Source organism: Sus scrofa, chromosome 3, assembly GCF_054392235.1.
Source record: "Sus scrofa isolate SSC_HxYL_T2T_F1_AM1 chromosome 3, Sscrofa_HxYL_maternal_Yorkshire_Landrace_v2.0, whole genome shotgun sequence".
NCBI lineage: Eukaryota > Metazoa > Chordata > Mammalia > Artiodactyla > Suidae > Sus > Sus scrofa.
The window spans coordinates 124,870,450-124,897,616 of NC_139385.1; the positions used below are offsets into that span (position 1 = coordinate 124,870,450).

Consider the following 27,167-nt stretch of genomic DNA (forward strand, 5'->3'; position numbering starts at 1 on the left):
CCTTATTAATTTTAAGTGCTTTCAAAAAAAGCTTTGGACATAGTAGGTGTTGAGTAACTATGAGAATTAAATGAAATGAAACTGTGCCATGCACTATTCTTGATGCCGTGAAGATTACAAACATCTTAGAATAAATTAAGTTTGTGCCCTCATAGAGTGTCTACAACTGGGGAAGGAGGCAACACATGACAATTACATAAAGTGTATCCCAAACCACAGAAGAGCACAGAAAGGGACAAGTTCTCTTCAGACTAAGATATGCTACACGGGTTTCCAGACAAGATGAAATCTGAGTAGGGACGCAAAGAATGAGTTGGATTTCAGTAGATGGGAGATAAAGGGAGTACGTCATTTCAACAGAAGGAATGGCTTTCAGCAAAAACACTGAGATGGAAAAGCACATGCATGTTCAGAGAAAGCCACGCACATAGTTTAACTCAGCGAGAAACTGGTATGCGAAGAGGGCAGTAGAGGTCTGAACCAGTTTAAGAACATTAGGGAGTATGTCTTTTTTTTTTTTTTTTTGCCATTTCTTGGGCCGTTCCCGTGGCAATATGGAGGTTCCCAGGCTAGGGGTCGAATCGGAGCTGTAGCCGCCGGCCTACGCCAGAGCCACAGCAACGCGGGATCCGAGCCGTGTCTGCAACCTACACCACAGCTCACGGCAACGCCAGATCCTTAACCCACTGAGCAAGGGCAGGGACCGAACCCGCAACCTCATGGTTCCTAGTCGAATTCGTTAACCACTGAGCCATGACAGGAACTCCAAGAGTATTAGGGAGTATGAAGAGCTCCTGAAACTATCTGAGCGGGGGAATAAGAAGAGCAAAAGCAGTGAAGTGCCTCAGGAAGACCCACCCGACGTCAGTGTGAAGGACAGGCTGGGAGAGGACCCAGACTCAGTAGGCCTAAACAGAGACAGAATGCAGTGGGAATGAAAAGCTGGAAGCAGGGGAGGCATGAAGAAAATAAAAATGACAATGCAACGAAAGATGAGAGGGGAGGCCCAAAGGACAAAAAGACCATCTCCACAATTTCCCGTGTGGGTAACCGAGAGGGTGGCAGTGTTACTAGAAATGAGAAAGTCTGAAGAAGGCACAAGACTGAGAGAAAGGATGCTGAGTACAACGTTAGATGCTGAAAGGAAGGGTTGGGAGGATGTCCACCTGGTAACGTCAAGCAAGTCAACCTAAGCGTACTTACTAGAAACTCAGAAGACAGGTCGCGGCTAGATGTTATCACGGGAGGCAACTCAAGAGTGTTAAGGATCCAGATTAGCAAGGGAATAAGGAAGGAGATCGAGAAAGAGAAAGAGCACCTTCATTTGGGAGTAGGAACTGGGGGAAGGGGGTGAGCAAAGTGGAGGAGGGGAGAAGAGAAAGAAGGGGGGAACATGAGAAGGGAAAAACGGGAAGAGGGAGAGGAAATGGTACAACCTAGTTAAAAAGGAAGGAGAGTCTGAATTATAAAAATTCCTCCTCCAGGAGTTCCCGTCGTGGCGCAGTGGTTAACCAATCCGACTAGGAACCATGAGGTTGCGGGTTTGATCCCTGGCCTCGCTTAGTGGGTTAAGGATCTGACGTTGCCGTGAGCTGTGGTGTAGGTCAAAGATGCAGCTCAGATCCCGTGTTGCTGTGACTCTGGTGTAGGCCGATGGCGACAGTTCCAATTAGACCCCTAGCCTGGGAACCTCCACATGCCAAGGGAGCGGCCCTAGAAAAAGCAAAAAGACAATCAATCAATCAATCCTCCTCCAAAGAAACAGTTTTGTAAATTAAGTGCATCGGAATTAGGCTAACTTTAAGGATTCGGATTCAAGGCATGAAAAATTCCTTATAATTACTATGCTCATTTTGCTCACCACAGCACTATCCCCAGTGCTTAGCTCAGTCTGTGGCAAAGAGGGCTGTTAAAAACATTTGTTGAAGGAAACATGAGAGGATGAATTTCAAACTCTTGCCCAAATACTTCAGATCTCTGTTATTAAATGGGGAACCTTTCTGGCTGTGGAGAAAAAGGAACCCTAGTACACTGTTGGTGGGATTGTAAATTGGTGCAACCACTGTGGAAAGCAGTATGGAGATTCCTCAGAAAACTAAACATAGAACTACCATTTGATCCAGAAATCCCACTCCTGGGCATCTATCCAGAGAAAACCACAACTCGTAAAAACACATGTACTCCGATGTTCACTGCAGCACTATTTACAATAGTCAAGACATGAAACAAGCTAAATGTCCATCGACAGAGGAGTGGATCAAGAAGATGTGGTACATATACACAATGGAATATTACTCAGCCATTAAAAAGAACGAAATACCGGCATTTTTAGCAACATGGATGGACCTAGAAACTATCATGCTGAGTGAAGTCAGCCATACAATGAGACACCAACATCATATGCTATCAACTTACAGGTGGAATCTGAAAAAAGGACAGACTGAACTTCTTTGCAGAACAGATGGTGACTCACAGACATTGAAAAATTTATGGTCTCCAGAGGAGACAGTTTGCGGGGTGGGGGGATATGCTTGGGCTGTGGGATGGGAATCCTGTGAAATCAGACTGTTATGATCATTATGCAACTACAGATGTGATAAATTCATTTGAGTAATAAAATAATTTAAAAAAAAAAAAGATGGGGAACTTTTCCACCCCTAAGCAGCTAAAATAGTTCCTAAACGTCTTTTCTCATTATTTGCTGGCTTAATTTCCCATTCTCAGTGCAACGTGTGTGCAGCTATTACAAATTCTGAATTCTTTCCTGTCATGGCTCAGTGGTTAATGAACCCAACTAGTATCCATGAGGACTTGGGTTCAATCCCTGGCCTTGTTCAGTGGGTTAAGGATCTGGCGTTGCAAGAGCTGTGGTGTAGGTCGCAGACACGGCTAGGATCTCACATTGCTGTAGTTCCAATTCGACCCCTAGGCTGGGAACCTCCATATGCTGCGAATGTGGCCCTAAAAAGCCAAAAGACAAAAAAAAAAAAAAAGTAAGAACAGTCACACTAGCAGAATAAATGAAGATTATAAATTTTTAGTTCTAGGCAGATTTTGCAACAAACAGTACATGATAGGTCAAGATTCTGCAAGAGACCTGAAACAGGCAGATGGCACAGTAATTCAAAAAGACTCCTACAACATGCTGGAGCAGAATTTTAAAACTGGCTCATCTTTAATAACAAATACACAAAAGCCTCTGTCTAAATACAGATCTTTTAACTAAGCTTTTGCCTGGTTATTGACTTCATTCTCTTCCTCCCTCTTGCAGCTCTGGTCATCCAGTGGGTCAGCATTTAATCCTGTACGAGATTATACTAGTTTTGTGAATACAAGTAATTTTTATCTGAAGATACCTGAGCCACTTTACATCAGGATCTGTCACCTCACGTTCATTTAAAAGCCACATACTGAGGGCCTCCAATGTAAAAGGCACTGTTCTAAACGCGGGGCACACAGTGTAACGAAAATAAAGTATCCACCCGCAAGGAGCTTACATTTTTAGAGCAGACAGAGTCACATGGTTTTAAGTGCTACAGAGAAAAATAAAGCAGGGAGGGGTAAAGGAGAATGCAGGACAAGCCTGGCAGATAATCCCAGTGAAACGCACTCCTGGAGAGCAGACAGTGCAGCCCGGAACAGTGACTTCCCTCATCGCTTCTTCCACCAAAGGAGAACTGATCCCTTCCGCCTTTGTTCTCCTGCTATGCCCCATTACGGCAGCTCTCTCGGTATTCTGCAATTACCTGATGTGTCAGTACTGCTTCTCAAACTCCAGGCAAAAATGATGTCTTATTCCAGAGGTTGGCAAATATTTTTTGGGTTGGGCTAAATAGTAAGTGGTTGAGGCACCGAGGGCCAAAAGGTCTCTGTTGCAACTATGCAACTGTGTCTCTGCTGCAGGAAAGCAGCCATAGACATATAAAGAATGAGGAGAGCTGTGTTCCAGTAAGACTTCACTTACAAAAACAGGCAACAGGCCAGATCTGGCCTGCAAGTGGTAGTCTGCCAACTCCTATTTTATTCTGTGGATTCCTAGCAAATGACAATATTTTCCATAGAGAAACTCGAGAACATATTTACCAAACTGAACAGGATAGTAATAAACCCTAGTTAAAATGAATTGAGCATGGGAGAAAATGTTAATTTAGTGGGTGTTTTGTTATCTCTGCTGACAGTTTCACCAGCCATTGACGGAAGTGAGAATTTGTCCGTTTCTTACCTAGAGTGTAGGCTATGAAGTTGAGGATGCCCACTACGATCCAAACCCAGTCAGGTACATGCTTGTGACCTGGTGCTGTAAAGGAAGGCAAGTCAGATTTTAATAAAGTCTAAGTGCCACTGTTCTTACCACAGCCTCTGCTGCCCATGAGAAACATTTCTCCTTACTAAACAGAAGCTGAAGTACTTTACAATGTATCTTGAATGCAGAACTACTGTAAGTATTCAAATAGACCAGCAAACTCTGACCAAACCCAAATAACTGCCCAACCCCTTGTAAACAACAGGCATTTCTTCTGAGCTTTAATCATAACTCCAGACTGACTGTTCATCTTTTCTTGAAAATTACTTATGTGCCTAGAATGAAAAATAATGTTTTTAGAACTTAAAAATGCTGTGTTTAATCTGATTCTTATTATTTATAATTATAATACAAAGATCTATACTCTCTCACTAAACTATTAATTAGCTGAACAAGACCTTGTGATTGGGGCATAGATAAATTACCTCAACTAGATGATTTGGGCATTGAAATCGTTCTGTAATGTCTGGACTTCACTTCTCCCCCCTAAGATAGACCAACGGATGTTCCGAGGTCTGGGTTCTAAGTCCCGGCCCTGGAATCAACCAGCAGTATGGCCCTGACTATACCATTTAACCTTTCCTGCCTTCCATTTCCCAAATGTGTTGGGACTGGATGGTTTATCTGGTCCTTCAAGTTGTATGACTTGGGAAATACATATTATATTTACATAGTTTTAGTTCTCTTAATAACTAAGTAAATAATCTTATTTAATCAGAGAAAATATTTGTTGGTTTTTTTTTTTTTTTTTTGCCATTTTTGGGGGATGGGGGCATACCTGCAGCATATGGAGGTTCCCAGGCTAGGCGTCAAATTGGAGCTGCAGCTGCCAGCCTATGCCACGGCCACAGCAACACCAGGTCCGAGCTGCGTCTGTGACCTACACGGCAGCTCACAGCTATGCTGGATCCTTAACCCACTAAGCAGGGCCAGGGATCAAACCCGTATCCTCATGGATACAAGTCAGGTTTACTACCATCGAGCCACAACGGAAACTCCAGAGAAAATATTTCTAGTTAAAAGGTAAATTATTGAGGCTGTTCTGAGAATTAAAATATAATTTAAAAAAACTTAATATCAAAATCATGCTTAATGAAATTTAATCTCATTATTATTCATGTGGTACTTTATGATCTTCCATTACCATTTCATCACATGCACAGAAGCTAGGGCTAATAGTTTCAGTTGATAGGCATATGTAGAATTTCAATATTCAAAATCTCTGCAATATCAAAAGTCACTAAGTGTTTGAAACTCCAAATTCTACAAAAACAATGTTGTCAGTGATTGATTTCTCTAGGCCAGTGCACAAAAGTCTGCTGAACCCACGACACAGATGAATTACAGTACAAAACTCCTGACCACATCATTGATAAGTATTCCTATTGAAAAATATACCTTCGGGAGTTCCCGTCGTGGCTCAGTGGTTAACGAACTCGACTGGTATCCATGAGGATGTGGGTTCGATCCCTGGCCTTAATCAGGGGGTTAGGGATCCAGCATTGCCATGAGCTGTGGTGTAGGTTGCACACATGGCTTCGATTCCGCATTACCGTGGCTGTGGTGTAGGCCGGCAGCTGTAGCTCTGATTCGACCCCTAGCCTGGGAAGCTCCATATGGCACGGGTGCAGCCCTAAAAAGACACAAAAGACCAAAAAAAAGAAAAGAAAAGGAAATATAACTTCTAACTTAGAATGCAGAAAATACTCACCTATCTCCATTTTTCTATCCCTCTCAACTCCATCCACCAGTTGAGCAGTAAAAATAAACTCTGTCTCCCAGGTATCCCCTCCCCACATCCCAGATACACTCCAGATTCTCTGCTCTGGGCCAGGGAGAAGCTGTTGGAGGTGGCGGGGAGGCATCAAGATAGCAACAGGGGTGAAAAAAAGACACTGGAGTCCGGGATGGGAACAGGCTGAAACCTGCCTCCAAACTGCCTCCAAAGTGCAGTTTTCCTCTCCCTCTCAGAAGGGTCCAGACTTCTGCCAATAAATATTTAAGGTCTAGCAATCATTTTCCGTGGAAACTGGGAATTCATAACAGCAAGTACAAAGGTTGAGCAGAGAGAGAGATCACATTCTCTTCAGAAAAGGGGGTTTTTGATTCCATAACTAGAAAAAGGAAAGGAATATTTCTGGCATCAGTATGTATGCTGGGCCCTGTCTATATTTACTTTCAGGCAAAACTTCACAGTCCTAATTTTCCGTCTTCTTTTAAATCCAATTACTCTTTATTTACCCCAAATGCATTGCTTTTTACATAGCATGTTTAAATCCAATAGCCAAGTTGGTTTCAAGAACCTAATAGAAATATACATAACAGATTGTGGAAACACAACTTACCTTTTATACCCAATTCTAACATTCTACATACCCTTAGAATACCTAAAACTTTCCACATTTGGGAGCATCTTAATAGAACCAGAAAATAACCATATTTCATGTTTCTCTACTTAAGACATTTTAAATTTAATATTAAAGTAATAATCTTACCTGAAGCATAAAAGTCAGGATCAAAGTATGCCATAAGCAGAAAATTGAATACAACCAGCAGAAAGCCAGAAAAGGTTATCAGATTTGGAGCCAACCAAGTAGGAAATATCTGTTTTAAATAATTACAAAACAATTAGAGAAAGCTCTCTGTCCACTACATACAACCTGCAAATGTGTCATGATAAAAGCTATAAACCTGAGGGCTCATACACAGGAGTTACATACATTAAATTGTACACCAAAATCTCCAATTAATAGAAATAAGCATTTCTGTTTTTTGGGGTCTTTTTTGGCCATCACCGAAGCACATGGAAGCTCCCCGATCAGGGTTCAAACCAGCCCTAGAGGAGCAACCCAAGCCGCTGCGGTGACAATGCTGGATCCTGTGCCACAAGAGAAGTTCTCTATTTTCTGTGTTTTAAATAATTCTATAATCGATAAACTTTTATAATCATAACATTATACTTATTTTAGAAAAACCTGAAAAGCAGGGTACAAATATGGCAGATCTAGAATATGAGCTCATACCTCAACAAGGAGATCAGCCACAAGGTATGCGCCTAAGGGAAAGGAGGACGGGAAAGGCAGTTTCTCTAAATGTCTTACTGAACGGACAGGTGCACCTGCAATACTCCATACGACAGCTGAAAATATTTCAAACTTCCTAAAACACAACTACACGCTTATTAATCATCTTACCTTTACCACAGTGTTCCAAAACGGATGCATGACGTACAGAGAGAGCGGGTTCGTATCCACAGCACTGTACTGTTCAAAAATCAAAGAAAACATTCAGAGTCAGTCCTTTTGCATACTAGCGAGCAGACGAATATTTCTCAAATGAAAACACTACAAAAATAACCTAGAGAATCTATCTATTCGCATGATGTTCTCTTCTAAGTAACAGAACTTGAGGGGCAATATGAACAGGGCAAAGGTGGCTGAGCACAACCGGGCATTTTTTTTACTCGATCAACTTTTACAATATTACAAAGTTTCATCAGAAAATTCTGTATCGCTTTCAAGTTCTCCCCTACTAGGCGGGGTGATCAGCACCCTGAGTGCTTTCACACACTGACCGCAATGACCTTCTCCAGCCCTCTCAGCAAAGGCGAGCCTGGCTGCTTGACCCTTGACACCGTTGCTAAGGCACTTACTACCGGTGCGAGCTTGTGCACGTTCCTAAACCTGTCTTAGCTTCTTCACCTGGAAAATGAGGATCACAGCCTTTACTTCAAAGGGTTGCCACAAGGATGAGATAAACTAATGACACACTTGATGCACTTAGAGCAATTTCTAGCCCACAGTGCTATGTAAGCCTCATTGTGTTTTGAGTTCCAAAGGAATGACAGATCCCTTTATAGCAGGAAAAGGGACTGCTTAAAAAACAAAAGGAAGGGAATTCCCGTCGTGGCTTGGGGGTAACAAATCCAACTGGTATCCATGAGGATGCAGGTTCGATCCCTGGCCTCTCTCAGCAGGTTAAGGATCCGGCATTGCCATGAGCTGTGGTGTAGGTTGCAGACGCACCTCAGATCCCAAGTTGCTATGGCTGTGGCGAAGGCCAGCAGCTGTAACTCTGATTTGACCCCTAGCCTGGGAACCTCCATATGTGACACCTGCAGCCCTAAAAAAGCAAAAAAAAAGAAAAAAAAAAAAAAAAACCAAAGGAAGACAAAAACAAGTTACAGTATGCAAGTGTATTCTCCAGCTGTTAAGCAACTTAGTAAAAACTCAAAAGGAAATTTTAACAAAATATCTGTATATAATTACGTAAAACTTTAAGAGTCTTGCTGATGAACTGTTCATCAGACACAGACACACTGGAGCGCCTGGCAGGAAGGAAGCATCCACTAGGTGTGGGAAGAAGGGATACAAAATTGGTAAGGGAAAGTTCTCACCCTCAGGGAGTGGGACTCTTTCCTAATTCAACAAGCTGACTTTTAAAAGATGTCATACTAGTCAAATGCCTGAAAAAAGCTTTGATTGTATTTATGTTCAGTATGTACATAAAATAAGTAGTAAGCATCTGAGTATCTAATTTTTTTAAATCATAATTGAAGATAAAAACATCTTCCTGAATGTTTTACAAACATGCAGGAAATATTTTCTCATCAGTGTTTGAGATTTAAAAGTGTGATGCAGGAGTTTCTGTTGTGGCTCAGCAGAAACAATCTGGCTCATATCCATGAAGACGCAGGTTCAATCCCTGGCCTCGCTCAGTGGGTTAAGGATCCAGCATTGCTGCGAGCTGTGGTGTAGGTCGCAGACGCAGCTCAGATCTGGTGTTGTTGTGGCTGTGGTGTAGGTGGGTGGCTGCAGCTCCGATTAAATCCCTTGCCTGGGAACATCTATATGCTGCCTTGCAGCCCTAAAAAGCAATTTAAAAAAAGGGGGGGGGTCAATTTGCCTAACTGGATTTTATAATTAATAATAATAGCTGCTGAGCTCAAGTAGAGCAAGAAAATTTAATACCAGATAACAAAAGGCAGCAAACAATAAACCTAAAGAACACTCTGTGCTCTAGTCTTACACACTTGAGTACTTTTCAAGGTCATATATCACTTGGTATAAACGAAGAAACTTGAAACTGTCTTGTGAATCAATAGGAGTCAGATCTTCCACATGCATGAAAAAATAAGTAAAATGTAAACTTTTAAAGGTGCTAAACTAGATTTAGTTAATGCCTGTTAAATATATTTTTATTTTCTATTGGAATGATATGTGGGTATACACCAGAGTACCTGAACCAGGAACAATCCACTGATAAGGCTTGCTGGGCTTGCCTGACCTATACTCTGTGGGGCCACACTAAGCTAGTACCCTGGAGAAAGGCTTGAGGACCACAGCCTGAGCTGGACAGAATCATTTCAAGGCAAACTCAAAACCACCAGAGTTCAGGAGAGGTCTCATTCTCTCGTGCCTGACCCCTGGCTATGTGAACAGGTAAGGCGATCATCTGGCCTCTTTAAAACTACCTATGATGGACTACCCATCGTGGCTCGGTGGCTAACGAATCCAACTAGGAACCATGAGGTTGCGGGTTCGATCCCTGGCCTTGCTCAGTGGGTTAATGATCCGGCGTTGCCGTGAGCTGTGGTGTAGGTCGCAGACTCGGCTCGCATCCTGCGTTGCTGTGTCTGTGGGGTAGGCTGGCGGCTACAGCTCCGATTAGACCCCTAGCTTGGGAACCTCCATATGCCACAGAAGTGGCCCAAGAAATGGCAAAAAGACAAAAAAAAAAAAAAAAAAGATTCTTTCAAAAAAAACAAAAAAACAAAAAAACAAAATCCTACCCTCATGTTGTACTTCCTATCATGTTTACAATTTCCCTTACAAAATTAAGCAAACAAGGGTTCCAATTTTTCTTCCAACAATAATGTTTCAAATATCTGAGGATGGCTCTCCCTGTCACACCTACAACTTCTCAAAACCTCTTGTTCCTTTTGCTGCTTCTCTTTTGCCAAAGTTTCAGTGTTCGTCATCATCTAAGTCTAGTTCTCCAGATCTGAGGTTGGAAGGCTTTTTCTGGAAAAAGCCAGGCTTTGCAGGCCATCTGGTCTCTGCAGCAAATACTCGACACTGCCACTGAAGCAAAGAGAAGTCACAGAAAATAGAGAAAGAAATAGGCATACTGTGTTCCAACACGACTTTATTCATACAACAGGTGTCTGGGGGCTTTAGCCTGACAACCAGGGCTCCAGACAATCCATGTGTTGTTAAACCAACACAAAAGTGGGACCCAGGGCACAAGGAACGTTTCACGTGGTGCATGAAGTACCAAAGGGAACACGACTATGAGCTCTTCTTCCTCAACAACTTACTCCTCTACCTGAGGCTCAACACGGCACTCACACGGTGAGCCAATAACGTCGTCCTGCAGACCTGCACCCACCGTCGCAGGCCCCTGGACCCCTCAGGCCTTTCTTACACGGACTGCCTCGCCTCCTTTCTCTGCGCTAATGTGAGCTTGACTGTTGGAACTTAAGGGTGAGACCCTACGTTCGCCACTTGATTTTCTTCTTCTTCTTTTTTAACAGTTATTTCCCCAATTCGATTTTTTTTTCCCACTGTACAGCATGGTGACCCAGTTACACATACATGAACGCATTCTATTATGTTCACCATTTTGACATTTCATCCAGCTAGAGTTCACTCATCTTTCTCTGCCCTCTGATCTCGGGGTCAGACTCCATGATCTAAGGTACCAGCTTTGCCCCCAAACTCTCAGCATGTAAAGCTGTCATGCTAGCAGTGCCTTCACCTAAGTCTCTGTAAAAATGCCCAGCAAGGTAGACCTTCTAAACATCCTCCTCAAGATTGCTCTTAGTACATATATTTATCATTTGTATTTAGGTAGAGAATCCTGTGCTGTCATCTCTGGCAATGAGTCTATCTTGCCCACAAGAAAAGATTTTCATCAAGTCAGTGAAATCCAGAATTACCTTAGAGAACACTTTGCCAAATATTAGAAAATTTCAAGACCTTTTTAACTTCAGTACAAGTCAGGAAATAAAATATGAGTTCCTTCTTCAGTCGGTCATTTAGCAAGTCAACAATTATTTGTGATTGAGTGCCTATGATTTTGCCAGGCACCGTGTGAGACCACTAGAAAGAGAATGGTGAACTAGACCGAAATGCGTCCTGTACCCACCAAGTCTACAGCCAAGTGTGAGACAGACGGTAAGTGAGAAACCAAGTCGTAATTGCGAGCTGTGATGGATACGGTGAAGGCAACAGCCAAGGTGCTGTCCAAGAGGACCTGGGGAGGGGGATGCGCCTCGTCAGGGCAGGCATGGCAAGCCCCTCTAAAGAGGGGACACTTGAGCTGAGTCCCACAAGATGAGAAGGCAAGGGAAGAATGCGTGAGGCATAACAATGAGTCAAAGACGAGACAAACTAAAGAGAACATGCTGCTATAGATTCCATTTATACGAAGTTCAGAAACAGACGAAAAGAAGTCATAAAGCAGTTTGGTGAGAGAGACTTAACAGGGGCCCTCAGAGATGCCAGAAATAATTCTGTATCATGATCTGGATGGTGGTTACATAGGTATACACATGGGAAGAAATTCATTAAATCATATACTTAAGACCTATGAATTTATATATAATTTACACCTTAAAAAGAGAAAATAAAGATTGTGTAGGTAGCAGTGTGTGTGTGTGTGTGTGTGTGTGGTGTATAGGTGTTCGGGGGGTCAGGGTGCCGGGGTACATGTCAGGATACCTTCCAAGCAGAGAACAAAATGTGCAAAGACCCCAAAGTGGAGGAAGGCCAATGGAGCAAGAGCTTAGGGAGCACGGCAGGATGGAATGAAAGGAGGCGGGAGACACGAACAGACACCACCCAAAAGGACCACAGTGAGCTTTACTTTATCAGAAGCCCAGTGCATGTCCTGATTTACATTGTCAAAGCGTCACACTGTTTACAACGTAGGAAATGGACTGGAAGTGGTGGGGGGCGGACGTGCAAACAGTTACAAGATGGCGACAGTATCGCAGGCAAGAGATGATCCCGGCTGGGCTAGCGACTCTACCGACTTCCAAAATACGCTACAAGGTGCCCATTTTTGAGAAGGACACTAGAAATCTAAGTCTCCTCTTAATTTAAGAAGGAACTGGCTTTAACAAAAGGAAAACTATGGAAACATTTCCTTGGACCTAAAAGTATTTCCTTTATACAGGTACTATATTTTAAACCTCTTTTATACGCTGATAAGGAAACTGACTGAACTGACACATCCTTGCACCAAATACAGAGCTTTGGACAGCTTTTTTCTTTTTTTTTTTTTTCTTTTTTTTTTTTTCTTTTTTGTCTTTTCTAGGGCTGCACCTACAGCATATGGAGGTTCCCAGGCTAGGAGTCTAATTGGAGCTGTAGCCACTGGCCTACACCACAGCCACAGCAACACCAGATCTGAGCCAAGTCTGTGGCCTACACCACAACTCACGGCAATGCCGGATCCTTAACCCACTGAGCAAGGGCAGGGATTGAACCCGCAACCTCATAGTTCCTAGTTGGATTCGTTAACCACTGAGCCACGACGGGAACTCCTGGACAACTTAATTTGACTGAGGCTATGCTATTGTCTCAAATAATGCTAATATGGATGGTAATACTCTAACAATCTACATCAGAAGATTTCCCTCGTTTTGTCTTCTAATCAATACAATGAGGACAGGTCTCTAACTATCAAATGATTTTTTCACAAAGCCTGTCTTTACCCATCTGAAACATACACTTTACACTTATAAAACACATTATAGTTAACCATGGAAATCCATAAAGTACAGACTGAATACAAGCTCATAATAGTTTATAAACTGCATTTACCGTTAAACATTTCAGATGTCAGCCAACTCAAAATGAATGTTTCTGATTTTTTTTTAATTATTCCCCCAAATTCTTGAGTTCTAAATCATTCATATTTTGAGGAATAAAAAGCAGGATAGCCACAAAGACCCAATTTTAGTTCACAACTGGATTCACTGCATGAAACCCTTTACTGCTCTTACCAACTTTCCAGACAGCTCTTAAATGAAAGAAAGACATAGCAACCTTTCTTCAGAATTCAGGAGAGAGAAAGGAACGTCAGCTCTCTTCTGTCCCCCTGCCAGTGAAGCTCAGTGTCTGGTAAGGTACTGGTATGGTGTGGAGGTCAGACCCTTTACAAAGATCTCACATTTAGGTGAAAGTCTTTACAGGGGCGGAATCTGTCGTGGCCAACACGTGCCACTCCCTCAGCAGAGTTCTTCAGCAATGGCATTTCAGGCCTCCCAGCCAGGCATTCACCAAAAACATAAAACAGAAGATCTCAACTAGTAAAAATTGTTTGGAATTCCCGTTGTGCCTCACTGGTAATGAACCTGACTAGTACCTATGAGGATGTGGGTTCGATCCCTGGCCCTGTTCAGTGAGTTAAGGGTCCGGTGTTGCCAGGAGCTATGGTGTAGGTCACAGATGCAGCTTGGATCTGGCATTTTGCTGTAGCTGTGGCGTAGGCCAGCGGCTGCAGCTCCAATTTGACTCCTAGCCTGAGAACTCCCATATGCCACAGGTACAGCCCAGATAAATAAATAAATATTGTTGGGAGTTCCCGCTGTAGCGCTGTGGGTTAAATATCCGACTGCAGCGGCAAGCCATTACAGAGGCATGGGTTTGATCCCCAGCCTGGGGATCAAGTGTTCCCAACCAGATCCCTTCTGCATCTGGCACATAGTACCAGCTCAATAAACACAACTGAATGTTTGCACGTACGAATGAATAAATGCATGAGCTACTTTGCATGTTTACTTAAGTGGCAGTTTAGAGTGACCCCCTCAGTGATAAGAGGAACCGCTGTCCCCCTGGAACTAGTCCACAAGGGGAAGTTGCTCTTACTATTTGCCTACTAACAACACCAGGTCTACATTCGTACGTTTCACAGTTTGTAAAGTACAATTGTGCCTGTTCTCTTGTTTGATACTGTAAGACAGATAATATAGATTATTCCTGTTTTACAGATGACGAGACTAAAATTCACGGATGAACGGTTAATAAACAGGATGGTCTCAACTAAATCTTTCCTGAGTCACTGTGGAATATTTCTGTGAAATGGATCACTTTGTTCGAAACCAGACCACCCTCTCCTGGCTCAAATGTAATCAGGAGCTACCTAGATCCAATAGACTGAAATCGTTATTAACATAATGTCCTCCAATACATATTTTTCTCTCTCCAATTTGTGGTAGACACAGCCTAAGGTAATCCCCAGTGAGTCGAGCCCTTGTATAATCAAGCCCCTCCTCTTGATGATTCATTAGTTCCCTTGAGGGCAGAACCTGTGACCTGCTTCTAACCAAAAGAATACAGCACAGGTGACAGATGTCACTGCCTTGATTGGGAGAACGCTACATGGCAAAGGTGATGAGGTGTCACTTTCCTGATATATTTCATTACCTAAGACCCTATCTTAGCAAGTTTGGAGAAGAGCCTCTCACTGCTCCTGGAGAAGCAAACGGCAATGATGTGACCTGCCTGTGGTGAGGGCCATGTGGCCAGGAAAAGTGGGCACCTACTAGGAGCCAAGAGCCTCAGCTCTACAACTGGAAAGAAATGAATTCTGCCAACAAACACACAAGCCTGGATGAAGACCCCAAACTGCAGACGAGAGCACAGCCCAGCTGACACCTTCACTGCAGGCTGCTAAGACCTCAAGCAGAGGTGCCAGGCAACCAGTGCCCTAACTCACAGAAACTATGAAATAACAAGTGAGTATTCTTTTGTGTCACCAAGTCTGTGGTAGTTTGTTCCCCAGCAATAGAAAACTAATATGCCAATGACAGCACAACGGCATCCTCTTTTCTTTCTTCCTTCCTTCCTTTCTTTCTTTTTTTTTTTTTTTGGTCTTTTTAGGGCCACACTCGCAGCATATGGGGGTTCCCAGGCTAGGAGTCGAATCAGAGCTGTAGCTGCCAGCCACAGCCACTGCCATATGAGAGCCAAGCCGCATCTGTGACCTACACTACAGCCCATGGCAAAGCCCAATCCTTAACCCACTGAGCAAGGCCAGGGATCAAAATTGGTCCTCATGGATGCTACTCAGATTCGTTTCTGCTGAGCCATGAAGGGAATGCCCATGCTCCTTTCTAATAAGAGATATGAGGCCCCTATGCACAAAATCAAGCCTACCTGAAGCCTGAGAGTTAACATACTAACATTACAGTAACACAGCCTCTTACTCCGTGACATTTATTTCTTAGTTTTATGAACTGCTCTTCAATACAATGGAATATTTCTTTAATGAGGTGCTTCTCAAAACATAGTTACCAAACTGGGCTCAAATTCTTGGGCGCCTCCCAAATACACAACATCAGACAACCTGGGGGTGGCACCCAGCCATCTGTCTTTTAACAAACAATCCAGTGGACTGTGAGGCATCCTCAAGCCTGAGGACCACTGCTCTGGTGAAAACAAACATGAACCACATTCCTGCAATTCCTCAGCTGAAGGATACAGCACAGGCGACAGATGCCACTGCCTTGATTGGGAGAACACTACGTGGCACCCCATCCGCTTATACCTCCTGACAGTGATGTCCAATACTGCCCTGCGAGCAACAGACAGAGCATATAAAATTCCGCAGGCGTGCCCGCTGTGACTCTGTGGTTACAAATCCGAACTAGTATCCACGAGGATGCGGGTTCCATCCCTGGCCTCGCTCAGTGGGTTAAGGATCTGGCGTGGCTGTGGTATAGGCCGGCAGCTACAGTTCCAATTCGACCCTTAGCCTGGGAACTTCCATAGACCATGGGTGCAGCCCTTAAAAAAAAAAAATCAGCAGGTACTCACCAAATGTAAGGCACTATGCTAGGAATAATCTCCTAGGAAAGAAAAACACCAAACTTAACTGAAAATGAAAAAAGGCAGGGGATGGAGGGGAGCATTACCTTAACTCTGGGACAGGAAATTTCTTAAAGTACTTTTTAGTCAATGCAAGACTTTAGGAACTACACCCACAGAGAACGAGACTCAGTGGGCAATGGAATCCCTTTTCCATGAATCCTGCCATAGCTGCTAACAAGTCAGAGAAGAGAAGTGGTGGTGAGAGAAGACTGGAGAAGGGCCAGAGCAATAAGACAAGAACAAGCAGGTCACGATGACAAACAGGTCTGCTTGCTAGACTTACACAATCCAAAATAAACTCTCACAAGAGATAAGAAGATAAGCCCAAAGAAGGGGAACTTGAAATCCTTGCTGGGGAATCTGGTTATCAAACACGTGAGACCCGTAAATAGGAGGGCAGTATTTGAAAAACTGATTTACTCTTCCTTTCCTAAAATATACTTTCTCTTGATAACCTCCCAGGGTATGAGTTGGTACGTGCTACATGCCAGGCCCTGTTCCTGAGCAGGGCAGCCCAAACATCAAGTTTTATTTTTTTATTTATTTATTTTTTGGGGGGTCTTTTTTTGCTATTTCTTGGGCCGCTCCCTCGGCATATGGAGGTTCCCAGGCTAGGGGTTGAATCGGAGCTGTAGCCACCAGCCTACGCCAGAGCCACAGCAACGCGGGATCCGAGCCGAGTCTGCAACCTACACCACAGCTCACGGTAACGCCGGATCGTTAACCCACTGAGCAAGGGCAGGGACCGAACCTGCAACCTCATGGTTCCTAGTCGGATTCGTTAACCACTGCACCACGACGGGAACTCCAAGTTTTATTTTTTATTTACTTAACATGAACATAACACTAAGTGCCTGGCACTTTACCAATATTAACTCCTCCAATTTTGATAAGGATCCCAGGAGGTAGGTTCTGCCCCATCTCTCAGATGAGCAAAGCTGGTTAGAGACTAAATTATGTTCCAGATCAAAGAGCTAAGTTGTGGGTTCTTCTTAATATCAGACCCGAAGCTAATCGCGCAATCAGAAGTCTTTTACCTTAATTAGAACTAAGAGTAAATGAAATGTTCTCAATAGTCAACTAAATATAAGACTAGTAAATACAAGCCCACTTGCTCCTGCTCATAATTTAAAACTGGGGGAAGAAAAAAATTAACCCAGCTCTTCTTTTTTCACTGTACATTTTCCCCACCTGGAAACATGCGAAACGAACCAAATTAAGCATGTCACTGAAGGTGTTTATTCTAATATTTACATCTTTTGCACAAAACAGCTAGTAACTACACGGCAGAATCTGTATGCCATTCTGAGATCTGAGAGGCAACAGAGGGTGAAAAACATGGATTCCAGACCCAGAATAGCTGGACTCAAGTCTCAGCTATGAGACCTTGAGCAAGTTATTTAAATTCTCTGTGTCTCAATAAAATGGGGAAAATAATGGTACTTCTACCTCACCAAGCACTTGTGAATCTTAAATGAGACAAGGTCTTTAAAGCAAAGCCTGGCCTATGGTAACATGTTATATATTTGCTATCATTATCATTGTCACTGTTTGGTATTTAACAGTGACGGTGCTCTTGTAGGTGCACCTTTCCCGGAGTTCAGGAGCTCACCGGGCTGCCTGGTCCCTCCCACACCCACCACTTCCTGAGGCCTCTAATTTACCACCGTCTCTCCAGTCTCTGTGCCTTGGTGCCCATCAGCCTCTCTGACAGAAACATCCTTCCCTCTTCTCCCTTAGGTACTGGGCAAATTCTTACTCAGCTGAGAAGTTCTTTGACATTCAAGCATTACAGCAGCTAGAAAAACAAGCCGTCATCAGTGAACTGATATTTCGGAACGGAGTTAAAGAACCAATTCAAGGGGAGTTCCCATCGTGGCGCAGCAGAAACAAATCCGACTAGGAACCATGAGGTTTCGGGTTCAATCCTCCCTGGCCTCGCCCAGTGGGTTAAGGATCCAGCATTGCCGTGAGCTTTGGCGTAGGTCGCTGACATGGCTCGGATCCAGCATTGCTGTGGCTGTGGTGTAGGCCAGCAGCTATAGCTCAGAGTCAACCCCTAGCCTGGGACCTTCCATATGCCATGGGTGCAGCCCTAAAAAGACAAAAGACAAAAAAAAAAAAAGTACCAGTTCAAGAAGTTCCCACTGTGGCACAAGAGGATGAGTGGTGTCTTGGGAGGGCTGGGACAAAGGTTCGATCCCCAGCCCAACTCAGTGGGCTAAGGATCCTGGGGTTGTAGCAGGCAAGGCTTAGGTTGCGACTATGGCTCGGATCTGATCCCTGGCCCCCGGGAACTCCATATGCTGCTGAGTGGCCAAAAGAGAAAAAAAGAAAAAAAAAAAAAAAAAAAAGAACCAACTCAAGATGTTTCTTTCAGGAGTTCCCCTTGTGGCTCAGTGGTAACAAACCCGACTGAAAAAAAAAAAAAAAAAGATATTTTGGGAGTTCCCTTCGTGGTGCAGCAGAAATGAATCTGACTAGTGTCTATGAGGATGTAGGTTCCAACCCTGGTCTCACTCAGTGGATTAAGGATCCAGAGTTGCTGTGAGCTGTGGTGTAGGTCGCAGACACGGCTCAGATCTGGCATTGCTGTAGCTGTGGCGTAGGCTGGCAGCTGTAGCTCTGATTCGACCCCTAGCCTGGGAACTTCCATATGCTGCAGGTGCAGTCCTAAAAAAGAAAAAAAAAGAAAAGGTTTCTTCCAAATAGCACCTAAAAATGGAGTAACCTTCTACCTACCACTTAATCTCTCTCTCACTTTGCAGAAGTTTCCCATCCTTCTTCTTTCACTCCTTCTGAGACTCCTCTGTCTCTGCCAACTGCAAAAATAATTCTTTCTATGAGACATTTGTAAATCTATATCTAAGATGACTAAAATACCTTATAAGCCTTACCAGTTTGGAGAGGCCAGTTCCCCAAATCTACTCAAGGAGACCAAGGTGCAACTAAAGTCAAGTTACATTTGAATTAACTGCAACAAATCTAGGTAATGCCATAATTAACATATTATATTGTAGACAGCTTGCAGTCATAATAAGTGAAGATGAAAAGATTGGGAATTTTTTGGGTTTCCATTGTGACTCAAGTGTTCTAGTCTTTAAAATCATTACAGAAACATTCCCCTAATAGAGGACAATTCATCCACAAGTGATATTTCTCTAGAATGTGAAGTTTTCTTTGTTTTAACTCCATGTCGGAGTTCCTGCTGTGGAGCAACAGGATCAGCGGCGTCTTGGGAGCGCTGGGTGGCAGGTTCGATCCCCGGCCAGGCACACTGGGTTAGGGATCCAATGTTGCCAAAGCCGTGGCTTAGGATCTGATCCCTGGCCCGGGAATTCCACATGTCTCGGGGTAGCCAAAAATGAAAAACAAAAAACAAAACTAAACTACAACTAAAATCAGATCCTGTTTAAAATTATTAAGTAGCTCCCCCAAACCCATAGCATCGAAACGTACCTGAGAATCCCCTGAGGTATTTAACATGAAGATAACAGCTTATCTACCCAACCTGAATCTCTCAGGAATCTCCCAGTGCTAGCAGGGATCCACAGGGTAACATCGTCCTCCTCTGACAGGGCCCCACCTCCCTCTCCAGTCTCATCCCTCGACAATCCACCATTAAGCCTACACATCTTATGGCTCCCCTGAAATATGCTCAGGCCTCCTTGCCTTTGCACTCGCCCCACTGCTCTCTCGTTCCAGGAAGAACTTTCTCCCCTTTCATCACCTGGTGAGAACTGGGGCCTATTCAGCGTCATCCTCTAGACCGAGCCCTGCCTTCCCCTCTCTGAGGCCTTTCTCAGCTTTATCCCTCACTCCCTGGAGCTGCTTCCTTCTATCCCATAGTACAGCATAGAGCATTCACCTAACTGCATTTATTAACTATTTACATCTGTTTTTTCCTTGCCCATACGCCACCAAACTGAGTTCCCTGAAAGCAGGAATTCTAGCCCAGGGCTTAATTTTGCAGCCCAGTGCCATGACTGACCCAGAGTGGGCCTTCAATAAATGCTTACTGGATAAACAAAATCAAACTTTATGAACAATAAGGGGGGAAGGCCGGATTCTAATTCTTCAGCATTACCATCAAGATGTACAAGCCTCTCTTTCCCACCTGAATTCCTAATTATCACAATTCCTGTAATCGGACTTTTGTTGACAGCCAAGTTAGCAGAAATCAATTCATCATAAAACATATTCTTGAAACTAAACAAGATATTTCACACACCACATCCTCTCTGAAGCAAAATGATACAATTTGAAACTAGTTGCTACACTATCAAAACTAAGCCTTCCTTAGGTTCCATTAGGTAAATCACACTAGAAGTTTCACCCTTAGGTAAGAGGGAAAATCCTTCAACTACAGATAGGAAGAGAGGAGGATGAAATCCTTCAATATAATTGCCTGAAGGTACATTAATAAGCAACAGAGAACAATGGCGGTTAAACCCCAGACACCTTCACATTCAAAACACAAGAGTATCCTTCCAATATACAAGAGATGCACAGCTCCACTGGACTCTATTCTTTCAATAAATATTTTTCAAATGCCTGCTCTGCCCATATGCTAGACCTTGGTGACATCAAGCAAGACAGCTACAGGCCTTGCCCTCCCAGAGCCATTTCCTAACAGAGAAGGCAGACACTCAACTAATTATTCAACTGATCTAATAACGCTAGGGTAGCACAACAAAGAACACAAGTGTTGAGAGAGCACATAACACAGAATCCAGGAGTTCCCTAGTGGCTCAGTGGGTTGAGGATCTGGCATCGTCACTGCTACGGCTCCAGTTACAGCTGAGGTGTAGGCTCAATCCCTGGCCCAGGAACTTCTGCATGCTGCAGGCGTGGCCAAAAAACAACACAGAATCCATCCCATGCTTTCTTCTGCACTGCAAATCAATCATCTTAGAGTTTCTTACTACAGAAATCTAATTACTACTCTACGTGTGCATCTCTTTCAGGAGTTATTCTGAATAACTGCCAGGTTTCCAACTGTAGCTCTCAGATGTACCTCTAGGGAAAACACAGAAATTAAACTGGTTCAAAAGTAATTTTTCCACAGCTGCTTTTATAGTATCAATTTTTCTCTACATTTCTTTGCTCTAATATACAGGGTCACATCAGGGAATAAAAATCTCTTTTGAGTGTTTTGGGTCTTTCCCATTTATGGATGATCTTCTTGAAAAGCTGTTTTAATTCAATAAGCATTTACAAAGCACTTACTGTTGAAGCCCACACAATGGGACTGTGTGATCTTCAGGAAGAAAATTTCTCTAGGTGCAATTCACATTCTAGTAAAACGGACCACACGGATTTTTTTCCTTTGGACACTTTCAGATCCATATTTTTTAATATGAACACAGTACTGAGTAAAGAACCTTCTACTAGAAGTAGTTTAGGTTATAAATTTGTGCTGCCCACACTCCCTCCCCACGTTTTTAAAGGAAGCCTCATTATAACTAAAATAACATCAACAAACTATATTTTACTTGAACATTGGACTTTTGCTAAAGTGACCTTTGTTTTCCAGGATGATAGGAAATCTGCTGTCAGACACAGGAAGTGACTCAGAGCAGAAGAAGAGGTGAAAAGATAGGAACAGAAAAACCTCGCTAAAATTTCCTATAAATTAGGACACATATCTATTTGAACTATAAATCTAGAGAAGCCTGCTTATTTAAAATAAAAAAAAAAAGTAGATTCCCTATTACAGACACTGCTGCAAATGAAGTAACTATTCTATTGGCCCTTACCAGAAAGCCAGATCCTACCTAGTAAGGAAGAAAAAGTTGTATACGTCAATACTTACAACGCAGAAGAGATACCAGAAAAGGGGTAGAGCTTAAGGGGAAAAAAAAGAGCTAACTGGGTTAACAACCTTTAGTGAAAGTTGTAAAGTCCTGGAGTGGGTTAAATTTCCACTTAAAATTCCATAGTCAGAAGCTCAGTTCAAAAATAGAATATGGCACAATATTACTGGAAAGCGGAGGAAGGTACTATATGACTGCTAAGGTCTCTTACGGCATTCCAATTCCAGTTTGATAAGATCCATAGTGATTTTTCTCCAATATTCATTCATTCCACAAATGTTTACTGGACGCCCGCACACAGCAACACTGCTCAGGCCATAGTGATCCATGAGACAAGTCTAACCACTCGGGTGTGCATTCCAACGGGAAGACCCCTGGAGAACTAATTCCATAAAGGAGCAGAGGGTGCGATGAGAGCACCCCGGAAGGGAATGAGATGTGAAGGACGCTTCTCTAAAGAACTAACATTTAAGTTACGCTGTGAAGATGGACATAAATGAGGGGCTACTTTCCGGAAGATATAAGAACATTACTTGACCATTTGAAAACAAGGAGATGGGGGAGATGGCTACTAATGCTGGGAGGGTTAGCCGTGAGTGGCATGACCTGAAGCTGATGACACAGACCAAGGCTGGCGCATTCACAGCCATGAAGATCATGTTATGGGTTTTTGGACTCTATTCCAAGAGCAATGGGAAGACAATGGAGAATTTTAAGCAACGGAGTAACATGATCAGATGCACATTTTTTTTTTTTTCTTTTTAGGACCGCACCCACAGCATATGGAAGTTCCCAGGCTAGAGGTCGAATCAGATCCTAGCCGCATCTTCAACCTACACCACAGCTCATGGCAACACCAGATCCTGGACCCACTGAGTGAGGCCAGGGATCGAACTCACATCCTTATGGGATCCTAGTCAGATTTATTTCCACTGAGCCACGACGGGAACTCCAGCACATTTCTTTTAAAAGATCACTGTGAGAAAGGACTCAAAGGGCCAAAGTGGATGTGGGTAAGCAACCAAATAAAGTAGTATTGGATTATAACTCGAAATATAAAATAAACATCTGTGAATTTCAAAGTGATATCAATAGATCACTGAATAAATATACACTGGGAAGAAAAGATAAATCTTCTGCGCAGAAGACCAAATAAATTATGATGATACTCCACCTTCAAGGAGGTGGAGCATAAGTCTCCACGTCTCAAGTGAGGGCTGTGCATACCATAGTGACTTCCTTCCAGAGAGTAACTTTATAGGGAGAAAGCTGACAAAACACTGCTTATCACTGTTGATCGGTGATAAGCAGTGTTGATGGAACTTACACTTCCGTATGCTGCAATGAGAAAGGCACTTCATACCTGTGGTCTTCCCCCGCAAAACCCACAACCTTTGTCTAATGCTGATTTGAAAAATATCAAACCCCAACTGAGGGACATTCTACAAATACCTAACCAGAATGCCTCAAAACGATCAAGAGTATCAAAAACAAGACAAGAGCCTTGTCATAGTCGAGAGGAGCCTGTGGAGACATGAAGACTAAATGTGCCTGTGGTATTCTGGATGAGATCCCAGGACAGAAAAAGAACATTAGGTGAAAACCAAGGAGATCTGAGTAAAGGATGGACTTCAGTTCATAATAATGTGTAAATATTGGCTCATTAATATAAGAACATATACGAACATATACAAACACACCATACGAATGTCAGACGTTAATAGCAGGGAACACCCGGTGTGGAATACGTGGGAACTCTGTATGGACTAGCTCCACAATTTTTTCTGAAAATCTATTCTAAAATATTCTAGAACTATTCTAAAATTAAAAGATGAAAATAAAAAAAATTTTTTAATTTAAAAAAAGATGAAAATAAAGTATAGGTGCAGGGAGAGGTAATGGAGCCACCTTTCCAGTTTCGGCTGAAAATGACACAACATACAGGACCTGATTTTTCACCGCTTGGTGAATCGGTGAGTGAAAGCGACATAGGTAGCAAGGATGAAAGGCTACTGCTCGGATTTCAGGCTTAGACAACTGACTAGATGGATAGTGGAGTCATTCACTGATACAGGTGCGGTGGAGGAGAACCGCATTTACTGGAGGCCCATTATGGACGAGGCGCTTCTCGAATTCTCGAAATCATTTTGCACCGTACAGACTGTGACTTGGCCCAGAGCCAAATCAAGAAATGCAATGTGGGCATCAGGTTTGGTAGCAGGTTTCTATGTACTCCAAAGCCCGCGCTCTTTCCACTACACAGTTCCAGTTCCTGCCCCCGTGCCCGTTTACTTCACTGGCCGCCCCGGCGCCTCGCTACTGGGAGTGGAAGAGAGCGCATCAGCAGTATGGCCCCAGCAGTCACTCCCCCTCCCCGGGCCGCGTCTGCCAAAAGATTCTCTCCATCCCCTAAGTTGTAGGCAAAAAAGGATGTAGAAACTTCATGAAAATGAAGGCAATTAAGACGCCGCAGAAGAGATCTGCATCACCTCTCAGAGGACTAAAAATAATAACAACGAAGTGAAGCAGCAAAGGGAATTCTCACGCTCCACTCTCGCCGAGTGGTCTCCTAAGGAAAAGGCAATCCCCCGGGAGGGTGCCGAGTCAGATGGCGGGCCTGGGGTGCTCCCACGCACCCCGACCCCAAAGCCTTAGCACTCGGGAGGACCCCCGGAGAAACTCCCGCCAGCCTGCCCGGAGCCACGCGGCACAAGGTGACACGGACCGCACCGGCCCCTCAGGCGCCTAGAAGAGGCCGGGACGAGCAAAAAGAGGGGCGTCCGCGGGGCCCGCTCTACCTTGTACTTATCAAAGCCAGCCAGCTGCTCCGGGCTCACGTATTCGTAACCAGCCATGACGACCCGAACACCGAGCGCCCACTCGGCAGCGACTCTCTGCGACAGCGTAGGGAAGTACGAGCACCACACCGGCTGAACAAGACTGGAAGGACCTGGGCTGGCAAAGGAGCTGGGAGAGCAGAGCTCCGCCCAGCGCGCAAGCGTAGCCGCCCCGGCCACTTCCGCCGGCCCCCAGCGCGCAAGCGCAGCCTCCACTTCTCCCCGCCTACCGAGGGAGGGTCGCGAGCCCGCTCACGCGGTCCCCCTCTGCACGCAGTCACAGTCCAATCAGCGTGGACCGCCAACCACCAAGTCCCGCCTTCTGGGTCTCCTCGTCGCTTCATTCGCTAGCGTCAAAATTGGTGAGTTGAGGTAAGGCAAGAGGGGAGGTGAAAGGTCAGTTTCCCAGGAGACCTTGCTCTTCGCCCCTGGGTAGTGTCAGCGATTAGGTGGCAACTGTGCCTGGTTGGAGACTTGGGGATACCATTTTATTCTGGGGGCGGGGAGTGGGGGGTGGGGGTGGCGGGTAGGGTTGCATGCGAACCAGTTCGGCAGGAGCTCAGTTCCATCAAGCAGTAAAGTAAAAGCGGAAAAAGGGTCTGTGCCCAGTCAGCTTCGAGCTCCTGGCACGGTGTGCTGCACCCAGTAGGAGCTTTGCGAACCTGATTTTTCTGTAGGAAAGCCATTGGGAGGCTCCATGGGAGGCTTTGTGCAGTTGGTAAAGGGGCGTGAAAAGGCTTTGGAGACAAGCCCTTTGGGTCAGCGTTCTTTGTGAACCTTGGACCGCCGCGCCACATTCCATTCTATCACTCTGTTCCAAATGAGCATTGCTCATGCCTCCCGACAAGATAAAAGCACTGATCTCTGAATCTTTCGACTTTCTGTCTTCTCAGAGAGTCGCTGCCGAGTACGTTTACCTAAGTGGAGCCGATTGTATAAAGAACACTAGATAGATGGCTAGTATGTGTCAGTCTAATAATAAAATTTAATAATGGTAGTAGTTCCTACCATTTATTGATTGTCTTCGATGTGGGGGATTTTGCATAGCTTATCACCAACCCCTATAACACTGAGGTGGGAGGCATTTTCCCCATTTTGCAGATCAGGAAGTCAAAATTCAGAATATCTAAAGTGCCCAGGATCACTTAATTACACAGCTCTGAAATAGTCAACCCAACAGGAAATGAGGTCTTAAGTATTGAAAGCCACCACCTACAAAAGCCTCTCAATCCGTCTGGGACTCTGAGAAAGGATCACTTTGAGATCTCATGTTTTTAACATTCATTCATTTAACATATTAATTGGGGGCTCAATATATATATATATATATCAAGTATATTAAAGTTTAAGATTCTTATGAGGTAATAGATACAAAGCATCTGTCATACTTGGTACTTAGATGATCAAAAAACTTGGGTCTTATCTTCACTTGCCCTAAGGGAAGGATTTGTATCTTAGGTACTTAATTTTCCCCACGTCCCATAGCCCAGCGCTTGCAAATATGTGGTCAATGCATTTTGTTGACTAAATGAGCAAAGAGTTCATATGCTGTGAAGTGCCCAGCTTTGAAAAGGACATTGGAAATGTGAATCTCCCTTTAATTTTTTTTTTTTTTTGTCTTTTTGCCATTTCTTGGGCGGCTCCCGCGGCATATGGAGGTTCCCAGGCTAGGGGTCAATCAGAGCTATGGCCACCGGCCTGCGCCAGAGCCACAGCAACACAGGATCGAGCCGCGTCTGCAACCTACACCTCAGCTCACGGCAACGCCGGATCATCAACCCACTGAGCAAGGCCAGGGATCGAGCCCGCAACCTCATGGTTCCTAGTCAGATTCGTTAACCACTGAGCCACGACGGGAACTCCGAATCTCCCTTTAATTTAAGAAGGAAATTGGTACCGATGAAAGGAAAACTATGAAACCACTTCCTTGGGCACAAAAGTATTTCCTTTGTACTGGTACTGTATTTAAATCCCTTCTGATAAGAAAACTGAATTGAGGGAGTTCCCATTGTGGCACAGTGGCAACAAATCTGACTAGTATCCATGAGGATCCAGTTCAATCCCTGGCTTTGCTCGGTGGGTTAAGGATTCAGCGTTGCCAAGAGCTGTGGTGTAGGTTGGAGACGCAGCTCAGATCTGGCATCGCTCTGGCTGTGGCTTAGGCTGGCAGCTGCATCTCCCATTCAACCACTAGCCTGGGAATTTCCATATGCCACAGGTGAGGCCCTAAAAAGACAGAAAAAAAAAAGACATTTCTGATTTTGTGACATTTTTTCCTACCTCTCTGACATTTTTTTCAAAAGCAATGTTTTTAAAAGAGCAGCTTTTA

General features: G+C 44.0%; 2 protein-coding genes across 6 annotated transcripts in view; one reads left to right on the plus strand and one right to left on the minus strand.

The window, feature by feature from the left end:
- The window catches only part of SELENOI (selenoprotein I), a 44,528-nt gene extending 19,576 nt beyond the window's left edge, over nt 1–24,952 (minus strand). For 2 of the 3 annotated variants that reach the window (XR_014839380.1, XM_021085655.2), the window contains exons 1-4: nt 24,800–24,952; nt 7,498–7,566; nt 6,799–6,907; nt 4,223–4,297 (exon numbers count right to left, since the gene is read on the minus strand). Coding sequence is in view for 2 of the 3 variants with exons in the window: in XM_021085655.2 (XP_020941314.1) it covers nt 4,223–4,297; nt 6,799–6,907; nt 7,498–7,566; nt 24,800–24,856 (310 nt within the window). In the remaining variant the exon portion in view is untranslated. 3 annotated transcript variants of the gene reach the window in all.
- The window catches only part of ADGRF3 (adhesion G protein-coupled receptor F3), a 34,036-nt gene continuing 31,191 nt past the window's right edge, over nt 24,323–27,167 (plus strand). The window contains exon 1 of one of the 3 annotated variants that reach the window (XM_085019777.1): nt 24,323–25,200. The gene's annotated coding sequence lies outside the window, so the exon portion shown is untranslated. Of the gene's footprint in view, nt 25,211–27,167 lie in introns of all 3 variants that reach the window. The other 2 variants (XM_085019775.1, XM_085019776.1) reach the window with 2 other exon arrangements.